Source organism: Protomyctophum bolini (genome assembly GCF_963924005.1).
Source record: "Protomyctophum bolini genome assembly, chromosome: 8".
In the NCBI taxonomy this organism is placed as follows: domain Eukaryota; kingdom Metazoa; phylum Chordata; class Actinopteri; order Myctophiformes; family Myctophidae; genus Protomyctophum; species Protomyctophum bolini.
The window spans coordinates 39,684,178-39,701,340 of NC_137869.1; the positions used below are offsets into that span (position 1 = coordinate 39,684,178).

General features: G+C 44.0%; 1 protein-coding gene across 1 annotated transcript in view; it reads right to left on the reverse strand.

Annotated features, from left to right (window-relative positions):
- Nucleotides 1-16,840, reverse strand: part of LOC308319693 (ubiquitin-conjugating enzyme E2 R2-like) — a 30,955-nt gene extending 14,115 nt beyond the window's left edge. Inside the window, exon 1 of the mRNA XM_080769838.1 lies at nt 16,080-16,840. Coding sequence (XP_080625964.1) covers nt 16,080-16,262 — 183 coding nt within the window. The 5' untranslated portion in view covers nt 16,263-16,840. The remainder of the gene's footprint in view (nt 1-16,079) is intronic.
- Nucleotides 16,841-17,163: the final 323 nt, after the last annotated feature.

The following is a 17,163-nucleotide window of genomic DNA, read 5'->3' on the forward strand; positions in this document are numbered from 1 at the left end:
TAATTGTGTTTCATTCGTCAGGGGGTTGTAAATGGTGCCAGTGAAAAAAACTGAAAACCACCACCAGTGGCAACAGGCCAGTGAAGGAGCAAATAAGACTCTCATATACATATACGTTTGGGGCCCAATGAACGATGTTATCCCATTTTGAGTGGGAACCCCTTTTCAGAAAACTGTTAGGATGACAGAAGGCATTTATAGAATCTGAACTCGGGTCAGAATGGGCTATAGTAAATCACTGGAGAACATCTTGTTGCCAGGAAACCCTTTGAAGATGGGCAACACTCCAGCCCATATACAAAAGCCAAGAGTCCAGGGTCAAAAATTGATTTTCACAGTCCTTTCAGAGAACCTTAATAAGTTCCTGGTGTGTGTATCGCCACTTTGAACGCAATCAGGGGAGTCGGTGATCACAAAAGGCCAGTGGAAACACCCGGACAGCAGGCCAGCCAGCCACTCACTGGGATATCCATGCCTTGAAAGGTGAGCGAATGCTTTTTTTTTTTTCAAGCAAGTGCCTTATTACAGGCCCCAACCACCATGGATGGATGCCTGGAAGAAGGCAACAGTATTAGTTTTCACTATGCCGCTTAACCCATTTAGGGCTGACGTCGAAATTGGGGAAAAAAAATGTCTTCAAAAGACAGTTTTCTGAAAAACCTTATGTTTCTGTATCAGTGGTGGTGCTCAATATTTCATGTCAAGGACCCCAGAAATGGTCGGTGCCGCTGCTATGAATGTGTAGATCTGCTATTTTTTCAATAGCTAAAGTATAACACCAAAAGGGGTTCCCGCCCGAAAAGGACCAGGCACAATGGTACAAGGTGGACACACACACACACACACACACACACACACACACACACACACACAAGCTGGATGCACGCGAAACAGAAGTAGCAAAAGAGGCTGAACAAACAGCTGAAAGACACGCACATCCAATTACCTACATAGGCTGGGTTGCCGGATCAAAGACAGTCATAGAGTAAGAATAAAAATTAAGTCTGCACACCAATTTCAGCTCCCGATAATTCTTTACTTTAATTAAAAAAAAAAAGGTGGTAACGTTTTGGGCCAAAGCCAGAACCTCAGACCTCACAGACACAAGCTGGATGGACACACAAGAACTGCTAACAGGTCAGTGGTGTGTTGATTTAAATGACAAACTTCATACATAACTGCTAGTTTTCGTAACTTTCATGGCCCACCTTATCTTCCACCGTTTCTAAGGGGAAGTACCTCATCTTCCCCGTTTCTAGATAAGATAAGGGAACCAGGGGAAGGGAAGATAAAGGGAATTAGGGAACCAGGAAAGAGAGATGGTGAAACGAGAAAGGCTAACAGGACCAACTATATATATATATATATATATATAGATACACATCAGTGATTTAACTACATCAATATTGGGTATAAACTGAGGTGAACGAGAACTGGAATAGTTTTGGTAATCGGAATATTTAACTGACGGACAATCTATGCTTCATTAATGTCAGTATAATTTCGGACAGTAAATGCACCTTGCAAAATAATGACATCGCTGTGTTTACTAATGAACAAAAAGATATGGAAGGACCATTTGTCGTATATTTGTAACGTGCCTACAAAATGTAATTTAAGGCAGAGATATGCATGCGTTTTTCTAATGTTTCTGTGACTGTGTTCAGACTCAAATTGGTGAAAACCGGTGTGGGCTGTTGTACCACTACCACCCACCCGATTCAATTAGGAAATGGAAAAATGTATTTGACTGCTATAAACAGCAGAATCACTAAGGGGTAAATAAAATCCCATCAATTCCCCATCTCCATAGGCAGGAGACAGAAGAACGGCCTCGCATGGCATTCACTCATAGAATAGAATAGGAAGGTTTATTGTCCATCGAGGCAGAGAATGAGAATCCATTTCAAAACGGACAGCTCACATGGCTGGCAGGGAGGACTGTGCAATACCGGCTGGGAGGAGAAACCTTCCATGGCTGCAGGAGGAGGAAGGCTGAAACCCTGGTCTATACCAGCCCAACTGACACCGCCGAGCCCCTAGGCTCAGTTCCACTGAGATCCATGGAGGGAGGGGAGGTAGGAAGGAAGGAGAGAGAGAGAGAGAGAGGCAGTGAGGTGTGACCGCGCTGCCGCCCTGAAGGCAGACGCTATGAGTCTGACAGTGGAAAAGGAGGAGAGGGCATGAAAACAAAATGTGACGCAGCAGCAGCAGCATAGTCTTTGAAGACAGTCCAAGATTAGTTCACATCTCAATAGTATAGCTCCCTAGGGCCAATACTGAACATGAGGCACAAGTTATAAATATCTACCTCCTGCCACGAGGATCCCCAGTCTCATCACCACTCTATGAAGCCAATAGGCAAGGCAACATCATCCAACACCAACACAAGCTAAGTAAGTATGTGCTCATGCATGTGTGTAGCATAGCGGTTCCCAAACATTATAGGCCAGGACTCAAGAGAAGGTTTATGTCTCCCCGGCCGGGACCCAAACTAATTGTATGGGTTTGTGAGCTTAATGTAGATGATTGGCTATCATTAGCATTAGCGCACACCTGTTTACCCGTCGCCAGAAATGTTTAGGAAATGTTTAGACATGTTTGGAGCGATGCGGGAGGTGGTACGTATATACGTACTTGGCAAATAACGTCCCATAGCTGGGGGGTACGTACATACTTCGCAGTAAAATAATTAAAAACTAAATGTGGGAAACGGAAAATAACGGGACCCACAGAAATGTGTCCACGACCCACAAATGGGTCCCGACCCACTGTTTGAGAACCAGGCAGTGGTGTCTCACACACACACACACACACACAAGGGGGTTTTCTCTGGTGAGCCCTGTGGACATAAACCGGCAACAACATGCCGACATCAAGCAGCAACAGATACTGGGAGGAGTGGGAGGGAACGGTTGCTTCAGGAATATCAACCGTGTAACGCGTGAGTCAGTGTTTGTGTGTTGTGTGTGGTGTGTGCGTGTGTTGTGTGCGTGTGTATGCGAGACACTGTGTGTGTTGTGTGTGTGTGTGTGCGTGTGCGTGTGTGTGTGTGTGAAAGAGAGAGAGACTGTGTGCGTGTGTGTGAGACACTGTGCGTGTGTTTTTCACGTCTCTCAAGTTGGTGCAGGAAAAACAGGATCAGGCCGCGGCTGTCAGAATGTGCTAGCCTCAGCATGGTTGTTCCAACGTGCAGGGGTGGAAAGTAACAAAGTACATTTACCTTAAGTACTGTACTTTGAGGTATATGCATGTACTTTACTCGAGTAGTTCCAATATCATATTGTTTTTACTGCCACTCCACTATACATCTCAGAGGGGAACTTTTCACACAACTACATTTATTTTAAAACTTCAGTTACTAGTTACATTGTAGATTTTGATTATAATGACAAACCATACATTAACCACTTCAGCCATTTGCAAATGGAAGATCTACAAGCTCAGAGGTGAGGTGGACGGGTCACTTTTCCTCAGAGGATATTGTGTATAGCAGCCTGTGAAGGGATACAATTAAGGCCTTTAGCAGACGCTCTTAATCCAGAGCGATTTACATTAAGCAATCATTTAAAAAAAAGCATGTATCGCACAACTCATACATAAAAAGTAGTTGTCATGAAACATGCTTAAGCTAAGAACGTAACAGTGGAGTACTATATATATATATATATATATATATATATAAACTATACATATGTACTATAAAGTGCTATGACTACATAAAATGCAATTCTAGTGCCGTCTACGTAAGATGCTATAAGTCTGTATAAAATGCTATCCAGGTCTACTAGTGTTATCTAAGGGGCTAGGGCAAGTGCTACGGGCCATGATGGAGTCTGAAAAAGGTGGGTTTTGACGAGGAATTTACCATCACCAAAAGCTCATTGGAATACATTTAAATGAGCCTATAGTACCATGGTAATTGAATACACTAAATTAGTCTAGACGGGCCTTGGAACACTGAACCATGCTGTAACCTGTGGGCAACATTTGGCGGTTGTCACTTACATCCTCTCCACACCTCCACCTCACAACCCCCGTCTCTTCCTGTCCATGTTGGGAGAGCAAGTTCCCCCCCCCTTCCCGTCTCACCTGTTCCGTCCCACCCCCCCCCCCCCCCCCCCCCCCCTCTTCCTCTTCCTTTGTGTGTAAACAAATGGTCCTTTGCTCATTCACCTCCCCATCCTGTCTGCTCTCATTCTGGTCCGCCTTGTGGGTGGGACTAAGACTGTATATAAGGTATAACTCTGTGATTGTTATGTTATGCTTCTTGGGAGGACCGGCCTGCGAGCCAGTGGCATCCGTGTATACTGAGTGCACGTTAAATAAAGGTCTACAAAGGGAAGTTGATGCCTCACGCGTTTAGTGTCAGATTTCCTGCCATATCAGTTTGGTGTCGAGAAGTGGGATCCTGTTGTCGTCTAAAAACTCCGGAAGATCAAAACTGACTGATTTATCCATCATCTCAACAAACGGACAGATCTACAGAAGAGTCAAATGCTGCATTCTACGGAGTTCAAAACGCCAGGATTTAAAAAAACCCCGTGGCTACACTGAAACGGTGAGAACCTTCCAGTTTTCCAGACAATTTAAGTGCTAATTCTCATATTTTGCCAAACCTATCTATTGTAATAGTCAAGTATGCTTAAATTCACAAAATACAGAAATCTAGCCTAGTGGACAGAAAAGAAAAGAGACCTTGAATTAACGTCAAGATTGTAAAACATAAAGACACCTTGTTTGCATTAAGTCAGCTGCAGCACAAAGAACCGTGCATGCTTACCAGATAAGTCAAGCCAAAGAACCTTGTTGAAACAACATAAAGAAAGGTGCTTGCAAAGAAATTTAAGTTGAAAGCACAAAGACAACTTGTTTAACTGTTACAATACAACATACAATTTGTTGTCGTCACAGAATGACATAAAGATACAGTGCTTGCTTTAAAGTAAAGAAAGAACGCCAGATAAGTCAAGCCAAAGAACCTTGTTGAAACAACATAAAGAAAGGTGCTTGCAAAGAAAGTTAAGTTGAAAGCACAAAGACAACTTGTTTAACTGTTACAATACAACATACAATTTGTTGTCGTCACAGAATGACATAAAGATACAGTGCTTGCTTTAAAGTAAAGAAAAGAACGTCAAGCAAGACAACAATACCGTGTTGCATTTAAGAAAACCGTGTTAAATAGACTAGATCTCTGTATGTATTGTAAAGCATTTATCTGACAGTATTTCAATATGGGGAATAAAAAAAGTGCCCCTTCGGCCACAGAGAACAAAGAGAGATGGTCTTCGGTTATGCAAGACATGTTTGAAAAATATGGTACAGAAGCGCTATGCTGCATTGATGAGTGGAAACGCATGGGCTTTCCGGAACAAGGCTCTTTGAGTATAATAAGATTGCTTGCCTTAGAGCGACTGCTAAAAGAAGCGGAGAAGAAACTGAGAAAGAAAAAATCAGTAAAGACACATAAACTTGACAAATGTGACCGCCACAAAAAGGTATTTTCACTGTGGATGGAGGAAGCACAATTTAGACAACGAGAAAGTGATATGAGACAACTACCAAACTTTGATTCTTTGTGGGAAGAGAGCCAGCTACTTGCTCCCCCTGAATATTCTTTGAGGGAAGAGGACAGACCACTGGCTCCTCAGAATTCTTTTTTGTCTCCCTCACAGCAGTCCCCCATGCAAGCCAGTCGGGGTCTACAGGTCTCTACTCCAATTCTGGTGTCCGCTGCGCTGAGCCTGGAGAATGTTACTACAAGCCTGACTACTCCAACGACGATCCTGGTTTCTGCTGCACTGGGCCTATTGAAAGAAGCTCCATCCTGCACTGGCATCTCTGGCCCAGAGCTGGCCAACAGTGGCGATGCGGGCACGACACAGCCAAGATCTCGAAAACCACAGACCTTGCTCCCATCTATGCATCTGTCCACCCCTGGCCAACATAGGAGGACAACGCCTCATCGCAGCAGTGCCACCATCACCCAGGGCAGCACACCGCCACACAGAAGAGGGCCTGGGACAGCGAGACGTACACAGGGTGCATCAGAGTACTGTCGCCTGCCGGGCGGGGTCCCCACCCCAAATGGACTTTATTCTGACCCATGGATGGACCAGGAGGACGGGGACAACATACTGCTGGCTGACATACAGTGCCCCATGATAGAAGTAGCCAATCCGTACGGCGATGTAATGATGGTACAACGCCTGTGGTCTCCAGACGACATAGGCCAATACGCAGCTACACTGAAAACGCCTACTGAAGTGGGAGGATGCCGCTGGACTAAAGAACTGCAGGCCTTTTGCCGTACATACAGACCTACAATGAAAGAGGTACTTGACATCTGTGCCAAGAATATGGAACCTTCGAAAATGCAAGCAGTCCTAGATGTCGCCCAAATGTATCAAAATGAGAGGCCTGTCCTTGTACAATTTGAGGACAATCGCAGATACATGACTGCTGTGGATGCAGTGTGTGAGAAGGTTATGACACTCTTCCCAACGATATTAAATCTGACTGAAGTGCAGAACTGTAAGCAGGGCAAAGATGAAACGATCAGTCAGTTCCGCCACCGCCTGGAGGAATCCATTTTGACCAACGGGGGAGGGGAAAACCCCAACGACCCGTTTGCAAAAGCATTCCTGGCCAGCCAGCTAATAAGCAACATGCATGACAAACTCTCTAAACGTGTGAAACAATCTCTCATTGGCTACAGAACCGCTGATCCGGCAGAAATCATCAAACATGCAATTCATGCAGAGGACGTCGAAAACGAGATGAAAAAAAAAGAGAAGAAACAGGACAAAAACAAGGCAGAAGTCCTTCAGCTTGCAATGATTAGCGCGGTTACTATGCTGTCAAAAAGACATCACATGCAAAGAGTGGACAGTAGAGACTATTCAGACTCCGACGGGGACCACAGGGATGACGAAGATTATGACTCCGAGGGGGACCACATGGATGAAGAAGATTATGACTCCGAGGGGGACCACAGGAATGAACCAGGGGGATATCATTGCTAAAAAGCAGACAGCCCAACAAAAGACAAAAAAAAAAAAAAAAAAAAAAAAAAAAAAGTGGGGGTATTACTTGACCGTATACCTGGAAAGAAAATGTTGTTTGGAATATATGTAAATGTTTTCCTTGAGTGAGTTTGTAACTGGACACTCTGAAAACACGCAGAGTGGGAGTAAGCGGAAGAGGAAGCACGTGACGAGGACTGAACTTCACATATGATTTACAGACATGTGACTTGCCCACCGCCTCAACACACACACACACACACCCCTATCAGAAGATGGCCGCCGATGCAGCCAGGGGAAAAGATGTCCCATTGCAGCTGTCAAGGAGGCAGTGGGATTGATCTGTGTTGCATTATGTAAATTGTGAAAATTGTGTTATATAGAAAATAACATTACCAAGTACAAAATCTCCTAACCAAAATCAGGCATACCAAAGATGACCTGATGGTTTCATAGGATGAAATGGAAAATAATGTCTATACCATGTTAACTTCTTTCCTTCAGTTAAGGGAGGTAGGTGTAAGGTGTGAAAATCGACACCTGCAGCATGCCAGTTTGATATCATTGCTAAAAAAGCTAAATGCAATACCTGGAAAGAAAATATTGTTTGAAATATATGATGTTTTCTGGGTTATTTGACAAAACCAGTGGCACTGTTCTATAGATGTAAATGTGATCAAAGGGGGTATTTTTCCCTAAGTCAGTTCACCCAGAATGAGTGACAGCTAGTGAGATTATGTATTTTCTTCAAATGTATTATGATGTATTATTTTGATATTGATGGGAAATTCACAATTAATTGTTTAATTAAGCTGTTGTTTAATTAACAAGAGGAAGGATTTGACGAGGAATTTACCATCACCAAAAGCTCATTGGAATACATTTAAATGAGCCTATAGTACCATGGTAATTGAATACACTAAATTAGTCTAGACGGGCCTTGGAACACTGAACCATGCTGTAACCTGTGGGCAACATTTGGCGGTTGTCACTTACATCCTCTCCACACCTCCACCTCACAACCCCCGTCTCTTCCTGTCCATGTTGGGAGAGCAAGTTCCCCCCCCCTTCCCGTCTCACCTGTTCCGTCCCACCCCCCCCCCCCCCCCCCCCCCCCTCTTCCTCTTCCTTTGTGTGTAAACAAATGGTCCTTTGCTCATTCACCTCCCCATCCTGTCTGCTCTCATTCTGGTCCGCCTTGTGGGTGGGACTAAGACTGTATATAAGGTATAACTCTGTGATTGTTATGTTATGCTTCTTGGGAGGACCGGCCTGCGAGCCAGTGGCATCCGTGTATACTGAGTGCACGTTAAATAAAGGTCTACAAAGGGAAGTTGATGCCTCACGCGTTTAGTGTCAGATTTCCTGCCATATCAGTTTTCTGAGACTACGGCGGAAGATTGGGAGTGAGGCTGCAGTTCCGAGTGTAATGGGGAAGTGCATTCCATAGTTTTGGACATCCCTGCCTGGATTGTGTAACCTAAAGTCTTCCCATGCTAACTACATCTGAAAGAGAGATCAAGATACAGTATCACAGAGAGAGAGAGACACAGAGACATGGAAAGGAGAGAGAGAAGAGAGAGAGAGAGAGAGAGCGATGGGGGAGAGCCGTCAAAGACAGTGAGTGAGGAGAAACAAAAGTGGAGAATGATGGGAAGGAAAGGTAAACTGGGTCACAGGCAGCGATCACGAAACCCTGAACAAATAAATCACGACCTAATTCTCCGTGTCCCCGATTGCTCAATTATATCCCTTTCCATCATCTCATCAATCTCCTCTCCTGTGCAAATTGAATGAGTTGCAAGACTTCAAGAACAGCAGTGTCTCACACACACACACACACACACACACACACACACTAGGGGTGGGTGTCGATATGGAAAAATAATATCACGATTCTTTTTCATGTTGGCTTTTATGGTTATTTTTCAAGTTACTTAACAGTACAACCACCTATACAAGGCAAACTAAAAGAAAAAGGAGGAAACAGACCATTTAGCATTTAGACCAATTACTTTATTTTTGCCGAACTAAACCGTTCTACAGAAGTATAAATGTATAAAAGGTATAGAACTGCAAATCATAGACTGAGCATTCACTCAAAAACACCCACCCCTAGTGTAAAACACACAAAACGAAAGTGTTTCAGCTGCATGGGTCTCAGATCTCAGGAGTTTGCATTGACGGGACAATAAATAGTATTACATCCATTACTGTGAAAGGCCCTGCCACAGCGACTGATCATCAGGATCGCTTTGCCTCACGTCTTTGCCAGGTCAAAGTGACACTGGAACACACCGCACAAAGACTGACCACCGATATGGTGGCTGACTTGACTTGCACACAATATGTTCTGCAGCTGTCCTGCATGATGGGAACCAGCAGGTGGCAGTGATCTGAATCACTGCATACTGTGTATGTAGCAGAGTGGAGCTGGAGTGAGTGGAGCAACAGTCAGTCTTGTTTCCATTTAGGCTCTATGCAAATCAATTCATATTATGTACGCTTCTCAGTAACAAGAATGCAAAAAAGAATAGCCTTCGTCCAGGTTGGGAAAGTGTTCTTTGAGACCATAATCCGCCCCATACGCCACTCCGAATCTGAATTCATATTCAGAGCATATATAAAAACGACTGGGAGGGAGGGACACTTTGACACAACGGCCAGGGCACAAAGCTGTGGGCTCTCTTTACCCAGAGTCCCAGGTGGCCTCTAGTCTCCAACCATTCAGCTATAAGGACGTATGTAAGTCCCTGCATAGGAGTGTCGTCATGTCCAGGCCAGGGGGTGTGATTATGTACATACAGAACATGCATGGCTGGGGGCTGTACGTACTTGTGCATCAAGCCACCCGACGCTACAGAAACAGGAGCCCATATGGGCCACCTGAAGGCTATACAGTACCAGCAGCTAAATGATTTAACCGTAGCCTTTTAGTGGGTCGACGACTACCACATTAGTTAGCCATACAAGGCCAATACACACCAAGAGTACATGACCCATTAACCCATTTTGGCGTTTTAAACATTATGTTATAATTTAGCTATTGAAAAATAGCAGATCTACAAGCTCATATCGTGAAAATATTTATTTCAGAAAACTGGAGGATTTAGAAGATATTTTTTTTAATTTTGAGGTCAGGCCTAAATGGTAAGAAAGACCATCTCTTGATGCTTGGAGAGGCCCGCTGCCTGGTGGTCACCTCCTATAGGCTCACTGTAGGAAGCTCCCCTTTCACGAGACGAGACCCGCACCAGGGACAGGAACGGTCCAGCTTTCTTTCTGTATCACCTCTCTCTCTCCTTGCTCTTTTCCTTCTACCCAGCTCCGGTTTCTTTTTAGCGACGCGGCCATGAGGAGGAGAAACATGACTCCGGCAGCGCAGGCCGGGCCAGGACCAAACCAGCTCTGACCCTTGCTGTTCAGCAGCCAAGGGCTGCATGGGGCCCTCATTTACACTATACGGCCCTGAGGGACCTCCGAGTCCTACATGCCCCCTCCCTGGTCCTCAAATACAAACAAATGCACACTCTTTTTCATAGTGCGCCGCTACGAGCTTGTAGGTTTGCTATTTTTGAAAAATCGAAGAATGACTGACACAAACATTTTTAGAATCTGATCTCAGGTCAAAATGGGTTAAAAGCCAGCTTATAGTTCAGTTCGCCTGCGGGTAACAAAATACCTCTGAGCTGGCATGCGACGCAGCGAGGCTCTGTCTCTATCCCTTTTGGAAGTACAAACCGATACAATGAGCCCTTTCCTCGTGCGCCCGCTCTCCATGCATACCCTCATCATCGTGACATTGTGTGACACAGCTGCGCTGCTGACACGGCCCCATCACAAACACAACAAAACCTGTACTCCAGTCTAGTCTCTGCCATGGCGATTCCAAAGAAAAGAACGCAGGCTTTCTGTCACAACAGAGCCCTTACCCCACACACACACACACACACACAGCATAGTTTCAGCCTTACGTCACCCAGCACAGCAGCAACCAGAAATCTGTCCGCACGCCGCACAAGAGCAATGCAGATGACCTCACTGTGTAGTGCATGTGCACTGCGGTTGGCCGTGGTGGTGTGGATTTCTCTTTCGCCGTTCTGGTCTGGTGCAAGGTGTCGTGAAAACTAAAGGGGCAGGATGAAGCTATTTCTGCCAGCTGTCCCTCGTGAGCCTCTGAAAGCCAATGCAAAACCGTAGAGGGCTCCACTGTGTTCCCAGCAAAGCATCACTTTAGCAAGTAGGCCAAGTAATCGCTTATACAATATTCATTTAGGGACACAGACCCCGGGGTTGCCTAAAGGTCGTCCAACCAGGTAGATATTAACTAACACAGACACAAGTTTGTATTATTGCATGAGGCAGTAAACCAAGCACAACAGATATTGTATTAGAGATGCTCCAATCAATCGGTCACCGATCGGTGAGCTGCCGACATTCACTCCAGATGACTCGATCTGTGATTTACCCTATCTGGAGAAACCGTCTTAAGACCATTTAAGTGGTATAAAGTCAATCAGATATATATTATAATAACATTTTCCATCTTTGCGACAGGCCTAAACATTCTCCACTTCCTAATTCAACGACGTTAGAGTACAGTACTGAGGTGTGTATGTATGTATATAATGTGTGTGTGCGACACTGTGTGTGTGAGTGTGTGTGTGTGTGTGTACTGTGTTATATGAAATAAAATATACAAATCTAACGTAGATCTTCCTGCCCCCAAAGAGACATGTTCCCACCCCCAAAAATAAACTGAACCAAACCACGATGACCCTGAAATACAGTGAAACAGTGACAACCCGTGAACAATCCCTATACAAAGCATAGCCTGCAGAACAAACAAGATGGTTCTAAAACATGCTAGATGAACTCAAAGTGTTGAAAAGTAGGAACTTTAAAAGGCTGGCTGGGGGCTAGTAATTTGGACTGCTGGTGTATTCATGAAAACAGGAAGACCCCCCTCGAGACTCCCGGAAAAATAGAGCGAACAAAATAGCGGAATCATGAGTGGAATCATGATGCAACAGACACAAAACAGCTTCTTTTCATCCTTCAAATTGGTGAAACTCCCTTGAGGTGGAGGGAGAGAAACAAATGGAAAGCTACACAAGACAGGCTGTATAAGTTACAATGTCATATGCAGATTGCAACAACGTTTTACCATATTAAAAAATGTGTGTTGAACTTCTCTATCCCATTCTGGACGGGAACCCATTTTCGTATTATTTATCTATTGAAAAATAACAGATCTACAAGCTCATAGCGCGCCACTGAGTGGCCCGCTACGAGCTTGTAGGTCTGCCATTTTTGAAGAATCGCGTGTATTCTTTCATTAGACTTTATTTAATTGCGACGTCAGGCCTTAATGGGCTATATAAGAAAGTAATATATATGTGACAACAAGTTGACTCATTGGACTCCTCCGAGGTCAGACTCAGATGCCTCATTCTAGACGGCTAGCCAAAGTTTTCAACACTTGCACTGGTCAGTTTGCAGTGCGAGTGTTACCAAACATGGACCAGTGTGCCTGGAGGCGGATGATATGGTCTGGAGAATGATGGAGAGGCAACAGAGAGTCAGTCCCTTTCTCCAGCCGTCTGAGCTAAGGGATATGCTGGCACAACTGCCATATTCCATCTCCCTTGCTTGGTACTAGAGTACACCAGAGAGGATGCACTTGGCCTTGAGCATACATAGAAAACATCCTAAAAGACCTAGTAGGAAGTAGGTCCTTGCTTTTTATGGGTGTAAAGATTAACCGGTACAAATCTTTTTTTTAACGACATTAACAATGATACTACATCAGTGCACCCTTGTGACAATCTAAACGATATAGCACTGACGAAGGTCTTAGGACAGAAACGTTCGTTTTTTTAATTGCACTTTGAGCACAGAGCACTTTATGAGCATGATAAAAGAAAAGAAAACATGTTTTCTTAAGTCTCAGTCTAAGGAGTTTTACTTCTATTTTTTATACGGTGAGCGAGTCTTTTTCTGTCGAAGTTTCCCCAAGACAATCTAAACGCAACATGAATCGGATGATGATGATTCAGTCGTTACATTATTAATTGCAGCCAATTCTACTTCAGTATTCACTATAACCTGCCCTGGGAGACCGATCTGAGGATTCCATGTCTTTACTTTCAACACAACAGCTGACAACAGCCTCTCTCATTCATTTCACGACAGCGCTGCGATAAGGCAAAACAATACCTCCATTTACAGCACAGCGCAGCGTCAAATCAAAAGGTTTTGGTCCCTGAACGCTGCTAAAGCCCATCATGTATCTAGCCCATTCTGACCTGAGATCAGATTCTAACAATATCTTCTACATCCGAACATCTGAAAAAGCTGTGTTTCTACGTATGTATTGTATTGCCTGAGAAGAAGACAGCAAAATAATACAACGACATTCATTCTGATCTATTGATCAAATATTGAGAAGCTAAATTACATGGCTGTGTGTGTACGCGCATCGCTGGTGGACAAACTGACAAAGAGACTAAGTAAGTAGTCTCATCAAGCTAACTTGCTCCTTTGAGAGCAAGTTAAACATCATCATACCCACTGGAGTTCACAGAGAATCCATAAGATCTCTCTCTAGATGAGAGAAAAGTATAGAAAAAATGATTTAGCAGAGGTTCGTGGCAGTCCCTGGCCCCTGCCCTTATAATTCACATCCTCAGGCACGGCTAGAATCAGAATCTTTATTGTCACACCAAGTAAAAAGTGGGTGAAATTCATTTTTGCGCTTACTTCCCACTAGTAACTATACTTGGTTGATACAACACAGTAGTATGGCAGGTACTTTGTTGTTGCTACTGTACACTACACTATAGCCTAAAGACAGGTGGTGACTACTAACGGTTGTTTTGTCTACTGTTAACTAAATGAATCTGCTCTTGTGTAACAATTTTTATGACTATCACCCATTTTAAGAAAAACGCCTGACTCAGCCAGGTTACACGTGACATCACCACAGTCTGACTGACGGCCCAATTGTGATGAACAAGCCAGGCAGTTGCACGCAGAGTCAACCCGTTTGTTTTTTTGTTAATCGACCTGTTGAGAACGGGGAGGATCTTTGTCAGCCATGACATGGTAAACTGGTTTGTTGGTTGGAGAGTGAGCAGGGAGGAACAATGACTCACAACGAAGCGGTGCATTTCACAGCCAAGCTGCGCATTCCAGTGGACCAACAATGGAATCTCGTACACGGCTCCCACACAAACAGTGTGCAGCCAGCAACCATAATGCTGGCCTGGCCGGGGCCTTAAACTTGTGCTCAGAATCACCAGTGGTGGAAAAAGTACTCAAAAGTTATCAATGCTGCAATGTAGAAATACTGTTACAAGTAAAAGTCTGGAAATAAAGATTGACTTGAGTAAAGTATTCCAAGTGTAAACAAATCTTTTGAAAATAGCAGATCTACAAGCTCACAATAAGCCATTTTCAAATGGCCGAAATGTATATAAAGGCTGAAGTGGTTCATGTATGTTTTTTTAAATCTAAAACTACAAAGTAACTAAAGATTTCAAATGAATGTAGTGGAGCAATAGTACAATATTTGGATCCGTGATGTAGTGGAGCAGAAGCAAAAGTATTGGAAAGTGGAAATACTAAAAAGTAAATTCCTCAAAATTGTACTAAAGTACTTAAGTAAATGTACTTAGTTACTTGACACAACTGACAACCCAGCCAAACAGGGTCCTCAAGGGACCGTAATCTTAAAGCACAGAGCGGCCGAACTGAGGCACGGCTCAAAGAACGGTGCGGTTATGATAAGCTGGCTATAACCGAGCCACAATCTGCTTCTTTCATAAGATCACATTATGCTGTTATATGGAAAGCCCTCGTCAAACGTTTGGGATACATATAGGGGGAAAAGCAGAGTTAATCAACTCGAAAAAATATATAGGCAACAAATATATATACAGCCAAAAACAAATAATTAGAAAATAATAAGAGAGCTTTACGTAAACTATGTTAAATGTGAGAATATTAATATTAATTATTAATGTAAAGTCTTTAAATGACTGATATATGGGTCAGTCATTTGACTAATTTCAATGTACATTATTTTATATTAATAACTGGCTTATGTATAGTCCTGTAAAAGAGGAAGATTACTAAATCGAAATGAAGAAGCCAGGTCCCCATTTCAACGAGGTTTTGCCTTCTCTTGCTGGGTAAAGTTACACAAATAGAAAACGGGCCTCCTCCTAATGGGACAAACAATGCAAGTTTAGGACCTGAAAAGTGAAAACCTGTACAGCGACATGTTGCGACATGTTCTCTTGGTTTTACACATGGGGTGGTTGGTGTTGAACACTATTGAATCAAAGTCTATAGGCTACACTTCCCAGGATGAGTGACGGTAGAAGCATTGCTTTGTTGACAAAAGGCCAATACTCACAAATGATCTGTGAAAACTGCTGTATAACAAAAAACCGATACAGCAGCACACGCGCGCGCGCACACACACACACACACACACACACACACACACACACACACACACACACACTAGACGAAAAGGGTGAGTTATATGGGCTTGGCTTAACACAGAGCCGTTATTATGGAAACAAGCCATTGTTTGATCACGAAGGCACCAAAAAAGTATCACAGTGTCAAAAGTGTGACCATGTGGATGATGACTAATAATAGCTCTGCTGCGGTGCTGGGGACGGGTGTCGTGCCCAACAGGACCTCCTCACTAGTAATAAACAGCTAGATCATCAACAAAGAAAGACGACTCCTCCTTGGCAAAGAAGTTAACAACTGTTAACTTAGGATCACTATGACGTCGTGGTGGTGGAGTCGATTAAGGATAAGGAAAAGTTGAACAAAGAAAGGGGTATAAAACAAATGGTATCAAACGCCACACGGCCTGAAAATGAGGAACACACGACCACAAAAAACACAAGTAGTTACACACCCGGGAGGGGGGGGTGGGTGTCAGTTTAATTTGAACGGATTATTATACACACATATTCACAAGCAAATCACTTCATGCATCAATGCAAACATTTGGCAGCAACTCACCTTAAAATAACCACCTTCGTAGTGTGTGCTCGGGGGTCCGTATATCGCCACTTCCCAGTTGTACATGTCCGAATCGCCCACCAAAGTTATTTTGAAGCCTTCAACTGGCTCGTCTTGGAGACTTTTCATCTCCAGCATCAGTGCTTTTTGTGAGCTGGCTACGTGATGTCCATGGTGAGCCATATTCCACGACGATTCGTGGAATTAAAACCACCAATCTTCTGCGTATACAAAAAAGGACAACAAAAGCTAGCTTCGGTGTGTGTGTGTTTTTTCCTTCTTCAAATTATAACAACAAAGAAGCGCCTTCCTTCGGCTCGGTTCGGGACCCAACAATGGATTCCTCTTCCACAAACAAACGCTCTAGAATTCTCGACTGGACTTTCTGGGGGCCTGAGTTTGTTTTCGCTCTCTCATCTGTTATGATTCGGTGGATCTCCCGTTGAAGATAACAACGACCTACTAAATACAAACCCCCTTTAGCTAAAGACGGCTAGCCTGCTACTGCTGCTGCTAGCCCCGTCCCCTCTCTCTCTCTCTCTCTCTCTCTGTCTCTCTCTCCTCTCACGGATGTATTGCTATTCAACAACTCTCCCCAGTCCAGACGGATTAAACGCGTGTCCTCTGCTCAATGCAGACAGCAGAGCGTTGGAACAAACTCCGTGGGGGAAGAAGCAGGTCCCTGTGGTAAAAAACGTGGCCTCTTTTGTCAATATAGATTGCACAGCGAGGTGGACTCAATGATCCAACTCCTCAACTCGACTACTGCTGTGCTGACAGTGAACTGAAGGAGAGAGAGAGAGAGGTCTCTTGAGTCCTGCTGCTTGCCAAGCAAGGCTTTCTGGGAATTGGAGTACCACCAATGCATAATTGTCAGCTGTGTGCCAACACAGATGGGACTAATAGATCAGAGTTTCTCAAACTTTTGTCATTTCAAGGACTGGTTGTCCCCCAATAGCTCTGGTCCATATGAAGGCATTGATTATACAGCTATGGACCAGAGCTAGGTCCCCCATAATAACTATGTTGCAGTCAGACATGTTAAGGGCCCATTTGGGGGTTCAAGTAAACTTTAGGGTCCCTG